This window comes from Phodopus roborovskii, unplaced genomic scaffold (genome assembly GCF_943737965.1).
Source record: "Phodopus roborovskii unplaced genomic scaffold, PHOROB, whole genome shotgun sequence".
NCBI lineage: Eukaryota > Metazoa > Chordata > Mammalia > Rodentia > Cricetidae > Phodopus > Phodopus roborovskii.
The window spans coordinates 40,679,771-40,696,598 of record NW_026126517.1 but is presented as its reverse complement, the minus strand read 5'-3'; the positions used below and the strand labels follow the sequence as shown (position 1 = coordinate 40,696,598).

At 41.9% G+C, this 16,828-nt stretch overlaps 1 protein-coding gene across 2 annotated transcripts in view; it reads left to right on the top strand.

The window, feature by feature from the left end:
- The window catches only part of Dis3l (DIS3 like exosome 3'-5' exoribonuclease), a 35,851-nt gene extending 19,747 nt beyond the window's left edge, over positions 1-16,104 (top strand). The window contains exons 8-17 of one of the 2 annotated variants that reach the window (XM_051197734.1): positions 2,275-2,444; positions 3,945-4,106; positions 6,740-6,987; positions 7,461-7,553; positions 10,129-10,662; positions 12,653-12,807; positions 12,901-13,079; positions 14,631-14,776; positions 15,478-15,652; positions 15,736-16,104. In XM_051197734.1, coding sequence (XP_051053691.1) covers positions 2,275-2,444; positions 3,945-4,106; positions 6,740-6,987; positions 7,461-7,553; positions 10,129-10,662; positions 12,653-12,807; positions 12,901-13,079; positions 14,631-14,776; positions 15,478-15,652; positions 15,736-16,044 — 2,171 coding nt within the window. In that variant the 3' untranslated portion in view covers positions 16,045-16,104. Of the gene's footprint in view, positions 1-2,274; positions 2,445-3,944; positions 4,107-6,739; positions 6,988-7,460; positions 7,554-10,128; positions 10,663-12,652; positions 12,808-12,900; positions 13,080-14,630; positions 14,777-15,477; positions 15,653-15,735 lie in introns of those variants that run through there. The other variant, XM_051197735.1, reaches the window with a different exon arrangement.
- The last annotated feature ends 724 nt before the right edge of the window (positions 16,105-16,828 follow it).

Below are 16,828 nucleotides of genomic sequence, written 5' to 3'. Positions count from 1 at the left end.
CCTGGCTTTACATAGTTCTGGGGTTTCAAACTCAAGTCCTCATATTTGTGTGTCAACGGTTTCATTCACTGAGCCATCTCTTTAGCCACCTCGGCTTTCTTGTGTGTGTGTGCGATGAGAACAACTTACAATCTCCTCTCCTAGTAGTTTGTAAGAATATGAAGCATTGCCTTTGGGAAATAAGGCATGATCTCTACATTATCGGCTTCCCCTCTCTACAGTCTATTTCATTGTTGTTTTTAACACTGGGGATTGAACCTAGGATTTCAGACAGGCTGAACAAGTGCTCCACCGCTGCTCCACCCTCAATCCCAATAAACAAGTTTATTTACTTGTTTTGCTTCTTTTTGTTTGCTTTGTTGTTTTTGTTTTGTTTTTCGAGACAATGTTTCTCTGTGTAACCCTGGCTGTCCTGGAACTTGCTATATAGACCAGATTGGCCTCCAACTCAGAGATCCACCTGCCTCTGCCTCCCAAGTACTGGCATTAAAAGGTGTGTGCCACCATTGCTCAGCTTGTTTTACTTTTTTTGAGACAGGGTCTGGTGTAATCTAGGGTGGCTTCAACCTTACTGTTCAAGGACGACCTTGATTCTCCTGTCTCCACCTCCATATCACTAGGACACCACCGTACCTGGCCCATCAGCAGAGTTACTCTAACTTCTTCAGCCCCTCTGGGCAGTGTGTGGTTTCCATCTATTGCCTCTTTGCCTCAGTTTGTGATGATATTTCCCTCTACGTTCTCTCTCCTTGCTTTCCACAGGGTCTCACTTGCAATCTGACTCTCATCTCCCACTTCACTGTGTCAGCTTGTACCCAATTGCCCAGGGCCCTCCTGCCCAAATGCAGGTCATTCCCTTGTATTCATTGTTACAGTACGTGACCCGTTGATGGGTGTGCTGCTCTGTGGGCATCAGCTAAGCCTAAGGAGGGGCTTCAAGCCAATGAGAGAATTCATCTCAAAACTTCAGGTATGACTGGTTAGAAGCAGGCAGACCTCTGTGAGTTCAAAGCCAGCCTAGTCTACAAAGTGAGTTCTAGGACAGCCAGGACTGTTACACAAAGAAACCCTGTCTCTAAGGAAAAAAAAGTCCAGGTTATTAGTTCCCAAAGAATAGCATATGAACACACACACACTCACTCACTCACACTGGTGCACATATAAGAAAAGATTGTGAAAAAAAGGAAAAAAGTACTTGTAGCTGCTGTAGTTATCCTTTCCTGCCTTCAGTGCTACGTATTAGACTTAGGATGTATATTCTCTTTGCTGTGTCAACTGGCCCAAGTTAGTGGAGTTTTTGCAAGAACGTGGGTGATTGTGGAAGTACACAGCAGCGGGCAATGGTTAAAGACAAATGAAAAGCCAGTCAGGAAGGCTCACACCTCTAATCCCAGCATTAGAAGGCAGAGGCAGGTAGATCTGAGTTCGAGGCCAGCCTTATCTACATAGTGAGTTCCAGAACACCCAGGGCTACATAGAAAGACACTGTGTCAAAAACACAAACAAAAGACAAGTGAGACAAGGCCAGGCCTAGTGGCCATATTTTTATCTTAGCACTAGGAAGACAGAGGCAAGGGATTACCTTGATTTCTAGGCCAACCAGGGCTATATAGCAATACCTTGTCTCAAGAAAACACTGAACAGAGCTAGGCATGCTGGCACATGCCTTTAAGTAGCATTTGAGAAGCAGAGGCAGGCAGATCTCTGTGGAGTTGGAAGACAGTCTGATTTACATAATGAGTTCTAAGACAGCCAGATTTACATGATGAGACCCTTACTCAAAAAAAAAAAAAAAAAAATAAGTCAGGAGTGAAAACCATTGGCTTTGCCCAAAGTACCAAATCCTGAGATCGAGAAGGTAAGGCAGAGGAGAAGATGGGACAGATTCTGAATGTCATATTGAACTGTGCAGAAAAAGGAAGTGCTGGCAATGTTTTTTGTTGTTGTTTTGCTTGGGACAGCGTCTCTCTATGTAGCCTTGGCTGCCCTGGAACTCACAAGAGATGCTCGTGCTTCTGCCTCCCTAATGCTGGGATTAAAGGCATGAACTACTATACCCGGCTGACAATTGTTTAAAAGTTATTCATCTTTTTTTTAAAAAAATTCACATTTAAAGTGCTAAGAAGGCGGGTCTTCAGATACACTGAGGCTATGTGGATGAGCTGAGAACAGGAACAGCATATTTCTTGTTCACTTCCTTGCTGCTGTACTCTCACAGCCCAGAGTGGAGATAACCAGCCAGTCAGTGCTTTGTTGTGTTTTGTCTTCCTGAAGGTCGAGTGGTGGGCATCCTTCAGAAGAACTGGCGAGATTATGTGGTGACATTTCCATCCAAAGAAGAGGTCCAGTCTCAGGGCAAAAATGCCCAGAAGATCCTAGTCACGCCCTGGGATTACAGAATCCCCAAAATCCGCATCAGCACTCAGCAAGCAGAGGCCCTCCAGGTAGCCACTGCGGCAATTGTGGGCCTCTGTTTTTGCTGGCTTTTGAGCAGCACCAGGAAGCCTTGTTAATTCCTTTGAATAAGAGGAAATCAATTATTGACGGTATCTAGCACTCTGGGATACTGTTTTTAAGCATTCTAAATATAAAAGAGCCATCCTTTAAGTAGTCCATGCTTAATAAATGAAGGCCAGAGAGAAGTTGTCCTAGAAAGAGCTGTGTAGGACGAACTGAGTGAACATACATTATCCTACTGTCCAACCCAGAAACTTTGAATATGTACAGTTTGCCAACACTAACAAGCTTCCTTCCAGGGAAAGATAGAGAAATATGATCCAAGTGTCCTATGGGGATGATAAAGTAGTACGACTTCACGGATCGATTACCCATATAGGACTGGAGTGCCAGAGAAAAAACACAGGCATGAAAGGCAAATACGAGCTTTTCCTTGGGGCAGAGACTGGAGACCATTCTTGACTTAATTTGCCTAGCATTTTGTAATTAGTCTCATTTGCAAACGAGACTAAAGTAGAATGGCCCCAGCCCTTACCTGGTCATTGTGCCTTTGCCCCTGGAAGCTTTCTGCATACTCTAAGGCCAGTTGGACTATTGCACTTTCCATTTCCAGGGTGTCTGGAGTTTCTGGGGAGTGGAGAGGTCCAGCTTACACTGATACCATCTTTCCTGCCAAGGAGCTTCTTGAGACTAAAACAAAATTAGAAAGTAATTCCCACACTAGAAATTGAGCCTGTTGTTTTATTGATTTGTTGAAACTTATTTTATTTTTAATTGTGTGTGGGGGTGTGTACACATGAATACAGGTGCCCACACTAGCCAGAAGTGAGTGTCAGGTCTCCTCCTAGCTCTGGAGTTATAGGAGACTGTGAGCTGCCTGATGTGGGTGCTGGGAACTAAACCCAGGTCCTTTGGTAGAGGTGCTTGTAACCACTGATCCATCCCTCAATTCCCAAGACTTAATTAGGACCCTACATTATTGGGTTGTACTCCTTTGTGTTTCAAGTGTTAAATAAAATATATTACAATTGGTTTTTATTTATTTATTTATTTTGGTTTTTTGAGACAGACAAATAGTTTTGTTTTTGTTGTTTTTGTTTTGTTTTTTTCGAAACAGAGTTTCTCTGTATTGCTTTGGAGCCCCTGATGGAACTAGCTCATGCTGGGATTAAAAGCCTGAGCCACCAACACCTGGCAAATATTGGTTTTTTCTTTTAACACCTGGCAAATATTGGTTTTTTCTTTTAACAGACTAAAATTTCTGTCCCAGTTGTTTGAAGGAGGTAATGCCTCCCTTCAAAGCATTGATGAAGTGTTTGCATGCCATCTGGGCCATTCAGAAGAGTGGCAAGGAAAACCAGAAAGTAAAATAAGCTACTTTTTGCAAATTGGCCTGTCTTTGGTACTCTGTGCTGTTTTGATGCTTCAAATTGAACCACTCAACTCTAGCTTTGGTTCACATTGTATTCTTTTTTCCCTTCATATAGGACTTCAGGGTGGTTGTGCGAATTGATTCCTGGGAGACAACATCAGTGTATCCAAATGGACATTTTGTGCGTGTTTTAGGGAGAATTGGTGATCTGGAAGGGGAAATTGCAACCATCCTGGTAGAGAACAGTATTTCTGTGGTCCCCTTCTCCGAAGCTCAGGTCAGGTATTCCTGAGATCTTTGTTACAGAGACATATATTTCTTTCTGCTTTTGTTGCTGTTTCATCATGAAGGAAAAAAAATTGTGTGTGTGTGTGTGTGTGTAAATTTAATTGTGCATGCAATATAGAAGCCAAAGGTCAACATTTAGCATCTACCTTGACCACTTTCCACCTTATTTTATTTTTATTTATGTATGTGTGTGTATTCACATAGGTAGCCAAAACTGGTTATTAGATCCCCTGGAGCTGGCTGTTGTAAGCTGACTTGGGTGCTGGGAATCAAACTCGGATCCTCTGGGAAAGCAGCAAATGCTCTTAACTGCTGAGCTATCTCTCCAGCCCCTCTACCTCATTTATTTGAGACAAACTCTGTCACTGAATATGATAGTGAGCTGGGGACCATGAAGCCCCAAAGATCTTCCTAGATTATGGGTGTGCTTGATACTCCCCAGCTTCTTACCAAACTTGAGTCATCATGTCTGTGTGGTAAACCCTTTATTCACTGAGCCATCCCCCTGTCCCCGAAAAAACAAAAAACAAACTTAATATTATATAGCGACTGTCTAAAGCCATAGAAAATTAGAAACAAAACCTCACCCCTCCCAATTCTATACTTGGGCCAAACTAAGGTCAACTCCAAGTACAAACAGTTTTCTACAGCCTCACTGCTCTCAAAATTTTGTATTTTTCAACTGTGCTTAAAATGACATGTCAGGGTCTTTTAGTCAGTGTCTGTCCCCAACCCTAAGCAACCACTATTACCCCCCTCCTCTACCTTCTCTTCTTCCTTCTTCTCCTCCTTCTCCCCATCCCCTTCTCTTCCTCCTCCTCATTTTTTCTTTCATTTTTTTTTTTTTTTTGAGACAAGGTCATGCTATGTATCCTTAGATGGATTAGAACTCACAGAGATCCACCTGCCTCTGCCTGCAGAATGCTGAGTTTAAAGGCTTGCTCCACTACACCCACTCTATCTCTCTTCTTTACAGACCCAGACAAGCTTCCCACCACCACCAGAGATGGAGGATCAAAAAGTCAGGCTCATTATGAAATGGTTTTTGAAACCTTTACACAAAACAAAAGTCCAGTGAACATAAACTACCAGTGACTCCATCAGTTTATGGCCTTTCACAATCTCAGAAGTCTCCTTTATTACCCTCTCATGACTATATCCACTGTGCACACATATTCTCTTCTGCCTTCTTCACTTAAAATTGTTTCTATGTATAGACATAGCCTACTTATTTTTAGTAGTTAAGACAAATTACTGAAATTAATTTACCCTACTTTGCTTAAACATTCCTCAATTGTTGGACATTGGTAGTGTTTAATTTTTCAGTATTAGCGAAAGAAATATTACTTGAAACATTTTTTTTAATCAGTGTTGCCTTTTTTATTCTTTTGATCGTCTCCTTGGAATGTAATCCTTAAAGTTAAATTACCAAGTCAAAGGGCATAAAAAATTTAAATAGGTTTGTTATATATTGGCAGATAGCTTTCCAGAAAAACATTGCCCCAGTGTGAATTACCATCCAGTGGATGGGTGTGCATGTTTCCATTATAGCTTCTGACATAACAGGGGCTACAATAAGAAAATATTTCAACTGTTTTACATTACTAAATTTAGACTATCTTACATGATTAAATTTTTATGTTTAACATTAGTTTCTGGGAATTATTTGTTCACTCACTTGGCACCTCTTAGTGAAAATGTTAGAATAAAACGAAGTTTGAATTAGACTTCACAAGACTACAATTATCTCTCCTTTAGTCTACTTAGCTTCAAATTGATGACTTAAACAGGGTAATCATAGAGGGAAAATGCCCCAGACTGGCCTTGTTTAAATTATCTTTAAGGAATAAGCTTTTATGGGGGGGAGGGCATGTAGATTTTTTTTTTTTTCCTCTTCAGGTCTTGACTTGAATTAAAAGCTCAACTACATTCAAACACAGGACTCCTGTGGAAACAGGACGCATTGGCCCTTCAATGTCGCCAATTCATTCTTGTTCTGGCCCTGTAACTAATGAGACTGCCAGAAGTCATGGGACATTTCCAACAGATTGTGAGGTTTCAATACTGTCTTTCCTGACTTCCCGACTTCCCAGAGCCCAGTCCAATGCCTGACGCTTGTGAGGCACCTGAAGAACAGTTATTAATTAAAAGAAGACAAATAAGGCTGGAAAGATACCTAATCAGTAAAGTGCTTATGCAGTCATGAGGATCTGAGTTCCAACCCACAACCCCCATAAAAAGCTGGGCATGGTGACACATGCTTATAATAGTCTTAGTTCTGAGAAAGGGTACAGAAAGAGATCCTTACTTAGGGTTTCATGGCCAGCCAGTCTAGCATAGTTGGAGCACTGAAGGCTTGTGAACAATGACTGACATAAGGCAGACAATGTCTTCATGAATGCCTGATGCCCAAAAAAAGCCAGGGGACACCGGAACCCTGGGGGGTTGGGGTTACAAACAGTTGTGAGCTGTCACATGGGTGCTGAGAATTGAACCTGGGTCCTCTGGAAGAGCAGTCAGTGCTCTTAACCACTGAGCCCTGTCTCCAGTCCCTCTCAAAAGAGGGGGCTTTTAGAGAACCTTATAATGCATAGATTTCTGAATATTTGGTCTCTGGTGCAGATGTGTGAGATGCCAGTGAACACACCGGAAAACCCTTGGAAGGTGAGTCCCAAAGAAGAGAGAGAGAGGAAGGACCTGAGGAACACCCACCTTGTGTTCAGCATTGACCCCAAGGGTTGTGAAGATGTGGATGACACTCTGTCCGTCAGAACCTTGAATAATGGCAACCTGGAGCTTGGTGTCCATATTGCCGATGTCACACACTTTGTGGTCCCCAACTCTTACATTGATGTCGAAGCTAGAACAAGGTAACTATTGTCAGCAATGTTGTGCATGTTTGTTGTCTGTGCTAATTTCAGATGGCCAAAATCTCCTGTTTGGGCAGTTCTGAAAATCCCCCACTTCAGGAAAATGGTACCTTGATCAGTTTTTGTCCTTTCTTAACCTTTTACCCATCACTTTCTCTTAAAAATGAGTGGATTTTCACATGTAATACGGTATTCTTTACAGATGCTAGATCATCATGCTCCCATTTTTCTCATACAAGCAAGATTCATGTCACTTTTACTGTCTACATTAGTGGAAGAATATTCAGCCAAAGCAGTGTGACTTGGTCGAGTGGGCACATGGGAGCTATTTAATTAGGCAGCCGCTCCGCTTTACGGGGAGCAGTAGCCCCAGGAGAGTCCAACCCTGGTCTTGGTTGTTTACCTCCTGCAGCCCACACTGTCAGCAGTTCCTCTGGCTGCTGAAGGTCAGTTACCCCTCGCTGTCATTCCAGGGCTACCACTTACTACCTAGCGGATCGCCGCTATGACATGCTGCCCTCCATCCTCAGCGCCGATCTCTGCTCCCTCCTGGGAGGCGTTGACAGGTGAGTCTGATTTTCGCCTTCAGAGCTGTCCCTGCACTCCTGCTCTGTTTCTCCCGCAGCAGCCTCCTGTGTGCTCTCCCTACCACTCCACACCCCTCGCTGGCTCCCTGCTTCCTTCTTCCCTCCCACATATGGCTTCTTTATTTTTCCAGCCTCCTCCTTTCCTTCTGTTCTCCTGATGTTAGCTTTCTGAAGTAGGCCACAGGCTGAGAAGAATGCACTATACTCTTTAGCAGACACTGTTCTCTAGAAGGCACTTGAGCTTAAGGAGTTTGTGTTTTATCAATGAATACATAATTAGATAGTTTAAAATTACTTAATTCCCGAAGATAGAATAAAGGCCCCTTCCTATTTTCTCCTCAGGTACTGATTTCAGGAATATTTTTCTATATTTAATGCACATAAATATGGAAGTGTAATTTTTTTATTTTTAATTTTAAAATTTATTTATTTATTATATATACACAGTGTTCTGCCTACATGTATGCCCGCACACCAAAAGAGAGCATCAGTCTGGGCATTGGTGGTTCACACCTTTAATCCCAGCACTGGGGAGGCAGAGGCAGGCTGGACTCTGTAAGTTTGAGTCCAGCCTGGCCTACAGAGCTACAGCCGCCAAAGCTACAGAGAAATGCTGTCTCAAAAAAACCAAGAGAGAGAGAGAGAGAGAGAGCGCATCAGATGTCATTGTAGAATGTTGTGAGCCACAATGTGGTTGCTAAGAATTGAACTCTGAACCTCTCTGGAAGAGAGTAGCCAATGACCTCTAAACCATCTCTCCAGCACCCGTAATTTCTTTTTTTTTTTTTATAAAAATACTAATATAACATAGATATAAAGAGCAGATTCCCATTTTAGGAGTGCTATTCTTCCTAAGCAGACTACTTCTGTTTCTAACAAATATATGCTAGGTGATGGTGGTGCACGCCTTTAATCCCAGTGCTCGTGAAGAAGAGACAGGCAGATCTCTGTGAGTTTGAAGCCAGCCTGAGGGAGAGGCAGACAGATCTGTGAGTTTGAGGCCAGCCTGGTCTACAAGTTCCAGGACAACCTCTAAAACTACACAGAGAAAGCCTGTCTCAGAAAGAAAACAACTATATGTATAATATATATGTAGACGAGAATGTATATATATATATATATATATATATGTGTGTGTGTGTGTGTGTGTGTGTGTGTGTGTGCCATTTATAATTTATACACACATGCATTTGTGTTTAGAGCTTTATGATCAGATTGTCCTCCACAGATATCATAGCAATCTGTTTCCACAGCAGTAGGTACAAGAGCTTATTTTCCCACAGCCTGACTGATATACTATGCTGTATCCTTTCATCTAAGTCAGTTTGTTAGATAAGTAGTATCTTAATTTTAATTTATATTTTTCTACTATGTGTGAAGGTAAACCTTTTTTTGGTTAAAGGATATTTATGTATTCTTTCCTGTGAACTGCTTCATATTCCTTATTCATTTTCATTTGGGTTTGTGATTTATTATTGATTCATAAAAACTCTTTACATATTGGAAAAATTAGCCCCTTTGTATGCATTATAAACATATAGATTTTTTTAATAAAATGTTTTAGTGGCAGAATATTTCTTTGCTAAATGAGCTTTTTGCTAGTTAACCTATCATCAAGATTGATACAAGCTCCCTGTCATTTTGTAGAATTTAAAGGCTTTTCTCTAATTTCCTGGGGCAGTAAACAGATTTAACCCAATCAGTGTCAAGCTATTCTAATCAAAATGGAGAACTCTTAGATTTTTCATATTGTGTGCAAACTCATTTCAGGGTTGTTGAGAGTTTAGTAGAACCCTGTCTTACTTTGTTGCTTACTATGTGTCCTTGGCTGGCCTAGAACTTACTATGTAGGCCAGGCTGGCCTCAGACTCATAGAGATCCACCTGCCTCTACCTCCTGTGTGCTGGGGTTAAAGGCATGCACCACCACCAAGTCTGACTGACTTTGTTTTTAATGTTAAAGTGTGTGTGTGTGTGTATGTGTGTGTGTGATGGAGTAATTAGTTTAAAAATGCACCAAAAGTCTGTAGCAAAGTCATTTCTTTCAAATTAGATTCAAGATCAAGTTCTGCTTGCTTGTAAAATAGAATGGAGGCGGCTGAGGAGATGGCTAAGAGCACTGGCCACTCTTCCAGACAACTCCAACAACCCAGGTTTGACTCCCAGCACCCACATGACAGTTCACAACTGCCTGTAGTTCCTATTCCAGAGAATCTGATGCCCTCCCTCTTCTGGCCTCCTTGGGAAGCAGGCACATGTCTATTGCACAGGCATATGTGCAGGTAAAACACCAATGGACATTAAGTAAAGAACAGTAATCTTTAAAAAGAATGAAAGCTCAATGAGATAGCTCAGTGGGACTAGGTGAGGACCCTTAGGACCGACATGGTGGAAAGACAGAACTGGCTCTCATGAGTCACCCCCTGACCTTCACATGTGTCATGGTGCTCACATGTGCACCCATACATGTAAGCATACACAAAATAAATAAAATGTATAACTGTTAAAGAAAATAGAATGGAATAATGATACTGTTGATGCCCCTGGTTTTATAGGTATGCTGTGAGCGTCATGTGGGAATTAGATAAAACCTCTTACGAAATTAAGAAGGTGTGGTATGGCAGAACCATTATCCGGTCAGCTTACAAACTGTTCTATGAGGCGGCCCAAGAGCTACTAGATGGAAACTTCAGCATTGTGGATGATATCCCAGAATTCAAAGCCTTGGAGGAACAGAGCAAACAGGCCAAACTGGAGGAGTTAGTGTGGGCCATTGGAAAGCTGACTGACATAGCTCGCCACATCCGAGCAAAAAGAGACCGCTGCGGCGCCCTGGAGCTGGAAGGCGTAGAGGTTCGAGTCCAGCTGGATGACAAGAAGAACATTCATGACCTCATCCCCAAGCAGCCCCTGGAGGTTCACGAGACAGTGGCCGAATGCATGATCCTAGCCAACCACTGGGTAGCCAAGAAAATCTGGCAGAGTTTCCCCCACCAGGCTTTGCTGCGCCAACACCCCCCTCCACACCAGGAGTTTTTCTCAGAGCTCCGGGAATGTGCTAAGGCAAAAGGCTTCCTCATAGACACACGGTAATCCTCTTTTGAGGGGACGAGGAATGGCAGAGAGCACTGTGCATCTGTTTATCTTGTTATGGTTCCTCAAATATGCCATGCAGCTAGACAGTGATCCATTGGAGCCCAAGGCAGCCAGATCAGCAGTTTGAGACCAGCCAGGACTACTTAAAGAAGATTTAAAAACTATGTTGCCAGGCACAAGGTCCTAATTAAAATACCTTTTATCAGTTTAACAAGATGGATTTTTTTTTAAACTTTATTTTGGCTGTCTTCAAGCAGCAGAGTGTGGGTCGTTGGTTGATTCACCTGCATGCAGGTCACACAGACCAACAGGCCTTTGGATCACAGTCCTTAGAATGTTGAGGTGGTGACTGTCATTTATAGTTAACTGACGGGAGTTAGTAACTAGCTCATCATTTACCTGTTGGTCAGGGTTTTCTTTTTTGTTTGTTTGTTTTGTTTTTGTTTTTTCAGATAGGATTTCTCTGCATTGTTTTGGAGCCTGTCCTGGAACTCACAGAGATCCGCCTACCTCTGCCTCCCAAGTGGTCAGGGTTTTCATCCAAGGCCTTTCTGCTCAGAAGCTCCTCTTAGTGGTCATTTCCCAGGCCTGTGTGGCCTTCATCGAGCTCACCTCTGTCTTCCATCTTCCCTCATAGCCAGCCGCTCAGAACTGAGTTGTGTTACATTCCTGGTTTTATTTTTGATATACCAATATGTTCCTAAGAGTTTAAATGTTACTTTCAGAGTAAACAAATCTCTCTTTTGTCCTTTAAGAAAAAAAAGTCACATAGGTTTACTTCAAGTTTCGGACTGCTGTTTTTGAAGCAGATTTTCACCATGTTTTCTGGCTTAGTCTCTGGAGTTCATGGAGTACAGGAGTGCATCGCCATCCCTGCTGCTTTGTTTTGAAACTTCCCTCTGGCTAAATAGTTCTTGATAAATTAAAAACGAACGCCATTCTTTGACTGGTATAGGATGCTTACAGTTGAGTGTATTAAGAATGTAACTCCACTATGGGGGAGGGGACACACAGCTTTGATTCCAGTACTAGGGAGGCAGAGGCAGATGGATCTCTCAGTTGAAGGCTAACCTGGTCTACAGAGTGATGAATTCTAGGACAGCCTGGACCACACAGAGAAACACTGTCTCAACACCCCCATACATCAAAAAAAAAAAAAAAAAAAGAATGTAATTCCACAAGAATCTGACCACCTGTTTCAGTCATCATCGACTTAGCCTTGTATCAATGGGACATTTTATACTACTTAAGAAATATAAATTCTGAGAGCTGGAGAGATGGTTCAGCACTTAGAGCAAAATGACTTGATTGTTCTTGCAAAGAATTCAGGCTTGGTTCCCAGCACCCACATAGCAGCTCACAACTGCCTCAAACTCTTCTAGAGGAATCAATGCCACCTTCTGGCTTTAGTGAGCTGCTACACCATATGAATGTATTGAAGTATACACACATATATATGAAAGTAAATAATTTTTTTTTAATTTTAGTTTTTGAGACAGGGTTTCTCTGTGTAGCTTTGTAGACCAGGCTGGCCTCAGACTCACAGAGATCCACCTGACTCTGCCTCCTGAGTTCTGGGATTAGAGGCATGCACCACCACTGCCCAGGTAAAATAAATAAAGTTTTAAAGATTTTAATTCTGAGCCAGGTGGTGGTAGCACACGCCTCTAATCCTAGCACTCAGGAGTCAGAGGTAAATGGATCTCTGTGAGTTCAAGGCCAGCCTGGTCGACAGAGCAAGTTCTAGGACAGGCTCCAAAGCTACAGAGAGACCCTGTCTCAAAAAGCCAAACAAACAAAAAACTTAAATTCTGACAGTCTTTGTTTAAACTTTAAAAGCAAACTACATTTCTATATTGAAAAGAAACTATGGCTAAAGTAAATTTAACTGCTGGTAGATGAAGATATTTAAATCAAAGAGTGGAAAGTGTTACATGTAAATTGCCTTTGGAGACTCATCAATGCTTCTGTGTTTCTTGTTAGGTCCAATAAAACCCTGGCTGACTCTCTGGACAGTGCAAATGATCCCAGCGACCCTATGGTGAACAAGCTGCTGCGCTCTATGGCCACTCAGGCTATGTCCAATGCACTCTACTTCTCCACTGGATCCTGTGCAGAGGAAGAGTTCCATCATTACGGTGACTGACTTACGTATGGCTTAACCTTGAGCTAATCTTTTCGAAAATGCTCTTGTCTGTCCTTTACTCTGATGCTTTGGTTTCCTTTTGAAGGTCTTGCATTAGATAAATATACTCATTTTACTTCTCCAATAAGAAGATATTCAGATATTGTTGTACACCGACTATTAATGGCAGCCATTTCAAAAGACAAGAAGATGGAAATGAAAGAAAGCTTGTTCAGCAACAAAGAACTTGAGGAATTATGCAGACATATTAACAACAGAAACCGAGTAAGGAATTTCAAACTCCTACCTATCTCATAAGAGGGTATCAGCTTTACTGCTTAAGAGAATGGGATACCATTATTATTGTAACCATTACTCTTAATACATTTACTAGTGTTCTGAGATAACATGATTTGAGGAATATTTGTTGTTTGAGTGGTTGTTTTTGAGTCAGGGTCTCATTATATAGACCTCTGCCTCTGAGATCCACCAGCCTCCAAAGTGCTGGGATAAAAGGTATGTACTTACATGCCTGGCAGTTTTGTTTTGTTCAGATGAGGACTTGTTTTTTCCCAGGCTGAGTTTTCACTCAGGGAACTCAAGAGACCTTCCAGTTCAGCCTCTTTATGTTCTATGCCAGACTTAGCATTAGAGGCTTGACAGTGGATTAGAGGTCTGTCCAAAAAGATAGAGATATAAAGATTCAAGCAGCTGGGTATGGTGTAACCCCATCATTCAGGAGTCTGAGGCATGCAGGTTAAAGTTTGAGGCTAGCCTGGTTTAAATTACCAAGTTATATAAATGGAAAGAGAGAGGCATGGAGGCAGAATGCCTTTTATTCCAACACTTGGGAGGCAAAGGCAGGCAGATCTCTGAGTTTGAGGTCATCCTGGTCTACATAGTGAGTTCCAGAACAGCCAGGGCTACATAGTAGTGAGACCCTGCCCACCCACCCCCCCCAAAAAAAAAGTTAGCATTGTCTAGGATTTTGGTGGGGAGGGATGAGATGTTCTCTGTATGTAGACCAGGCTGTCCTGGAACTGACTCAGAGATCCACCTGCCTCTGCCTCCATAATACTGGGATTAAAGGCGTGCATGTGCTGCTGCTGCTGCTGCCGCCACTGCTGCCACTGCCTGACTTAACTTTTCATAACTCTAAAACCTCTTAAATTCTATTCATTTATTTATTTGTTTATTGTGTGTATGTATCTGTACATTCAAGTGAAAGTCAAAGGATAATCTGTGGGAGTTGCTAATCTCCTTCTGCCATCTTCATCCCAGATATAGAACTCTAGCTGTCAAGTTTGGCAGTAAGTGCCTTTTTAACCACCAAGCATCTCATCAGTCTTAGTATGTGTGTGTGTAAGGAGTGCATTGTGCACTTTAGAATAGCTGTTGAATACAGCTGTAAGCTTCTGGCTAATTCTCCAGTCTCTGCCTTTCATCAGAGTAGGAATACGCTGGGATTACAGATATGTGCCACCATATCCAGCTTTACATGGGTTCTGGGGGTTGAACTTGGGTGAAAGAGCTTTTACCCATTGAGTCTTCCCTTCACGTCTCACCTTGCTGCTTGATCTATTTTATTTATTTTATTTCTTTCTTTTCTTTTTTGAGATGGGATTGCTATCTCTTTTTCTTTGGTTTAGTTGATCCAGCTTACTCTGGATGGCTCATCCTGCTGTCTCAGCCTCCAAAATACTGGGATTACAGGCTTACACCACCACACTGTTGAATCCCACCCTTTTAAAAGCTGTTTCTGTGGGAATGAGTTTCGGGTTTCTTCCTGGACGTCAGGGAACTCTATTGTCATGCTCAGGGTTGTGCTTCTTACAGGCAGCCCAACATTCTCAGAAGCAGTCCACTGAGCTCTTCCAGTGCATGTACTTTAAAGATAGAGACCCGGAAACAGAGGAGCGCTGTATGGCCGATGGAGTAATTTATTCAATTAGAACAAATGGTGTGCTTGTATTCATACCAAGGTATGTTACTTCTCATGCAGTGGTTAATGAGAAATCGCAGTTAAACTATAGCAGTGTTGAATACAAATGATACATTATATATAACTTATTAAGGTATTTACTTAGACTGGGGGTGTGTAGCTCAAAGGTGGAGTGCTTGCCTAACACATATGAAGTCCTGGGTTTGGTCCCAGCACAGCATAAAACCAGATGTTGTAACATAAGCCTGTAAAGCAAGATCAGAAGTTCAAGGTCATCTGTGGCTACACAATGATTTTGATGCCAGCTTACACTATATAAGACCTTATCTCTGATAAAAGAATATAAGCATAAGCCTTTAATCTCAACACTCAAGAGGCAGACACAAGCAGATCTCTGAGTTCAAGGCCAGCCTGGTCTTCAAAGCAAGCTCTAGGCCAGCCACAGCTACAGAGTGAGATTTTCTCAAACAAACTCACTATATATTATCCTATACAATGCTACATATATACACTATTCATAAGATTACTGTATGTAGAGTGTAATACACAGTCAGAAAATAACAGGAGCAATTAGTACATGTGTGCTTATCTATATCAGTCTTAGATCTTAGCTAGCAAAGCATTGTTTCTTATCTGCTTCTGTAGAAAGGTTTTTTGGAGGTGAACCACAGGAAGAGTGGCTAAGCATAGATCTGCATACTAAGAATACATTATCTTGGTTTTACCCAAATGATGGTTTAGGTTTGGGATTAAAGGTGCTGCTTATCTAAAGAATAAAGATGGCTTAGTGATTTCGTGTGGCCCAGATGGCAGCTCCAAATGGAAGCCAGGATCCCTGCAACGATCTCAGAACAAGATCACCTCTACCACAGCTGGAGGGCAGTCTGTTACATTTCATCTGTTTGACCATGTAACAGTAAGTCTGTGTATATTCAATGTTGTTTTCAATGTGAAGAAAAAAAGGGACATGATGTAGTAACATGTATTTCTCTGTGCTAGGTAAGAATATCTGTCCAGGCCTTGCGTTGCCATTCTGATACAATCAGGCTTGAAATAATAAGCAACAAACCATATATGACACCAAACCCAGAACTGAGTCATCAGAACTCCCTCTTGCTGAAAAGTGAGTTAGTGAAAGAAGTAACCCGATCTGTGGAAGAAGCTCAGCTTGCCCAAGAAGTCAAAGGCAAGGTGCTTCAGAAGGAGTATCAAGAATTCTGCCAAACAAAGGGAAGAAGTCTATACACACTTCTGGAGGAGATAAGGGACCTTGCTCTTCTGGATGTTTCAGACAGTTATGTAATGTGAAATACTTCTGCTTCAATAAAGAATTTGTCTTAGGTGTTGTACTGTCTTTTCAAACTTAAATGTTGTCACTTGCTATTCTAGCTGAAGGAGATTAAGTGGGTATTTCACATATTTGTACAATGGTCCCATACCTCATTGAAGTAGAATTAACTCCCCATATCAACTGGCTTTTTGTTGTTGGTTTTGTTTTTGTTTTGTTTTTTTCAAGACAGGGTCTCACTATATAGCAATGGCTGGTTTAGAACTCAATACATAGACCAGCGTGAACTTGAACTCAGAGATCCACCTGTCTCTGCCTCCCAAACGCTGGGATTAAAGCCATGCCCCACTACTCCTGGCTACTAGAAATTGGCTTTTCAGCAGTTGAATAGACAGTGATGGGGCTGCAAAAGGCAGGTTGCTAGTCTCCTTATAGCAAATCCAAAATTATCTTGCCACAAATCAATTTAGTTTTTTGATACAGGGTCTTCTTTGTAGTCTTGGCTAGCCTGATCACTGAGCCCCTCCTGCCTCTGCCTCTGAACTATAGGGATTAAAGATATGTGCCACCAAACTTGGCTCAAATTGATTTAAATGAAGTTTACTTTTGCCATTTCTACAGTCATATTTAGATCCCAGGCCCCTCTGATACCATTTAGCCATTTCAGGTAATATAGTTCTGCCTTCTTCAAAACTTTTTTCATGTTTGATTCACAATTTCCCAATTGTTCTGGCACCAGATGGACACAGGGCATCAAGAGGGTGGTATAAATCTAACCCAAACTCCTATCCCACCCTCAAATTC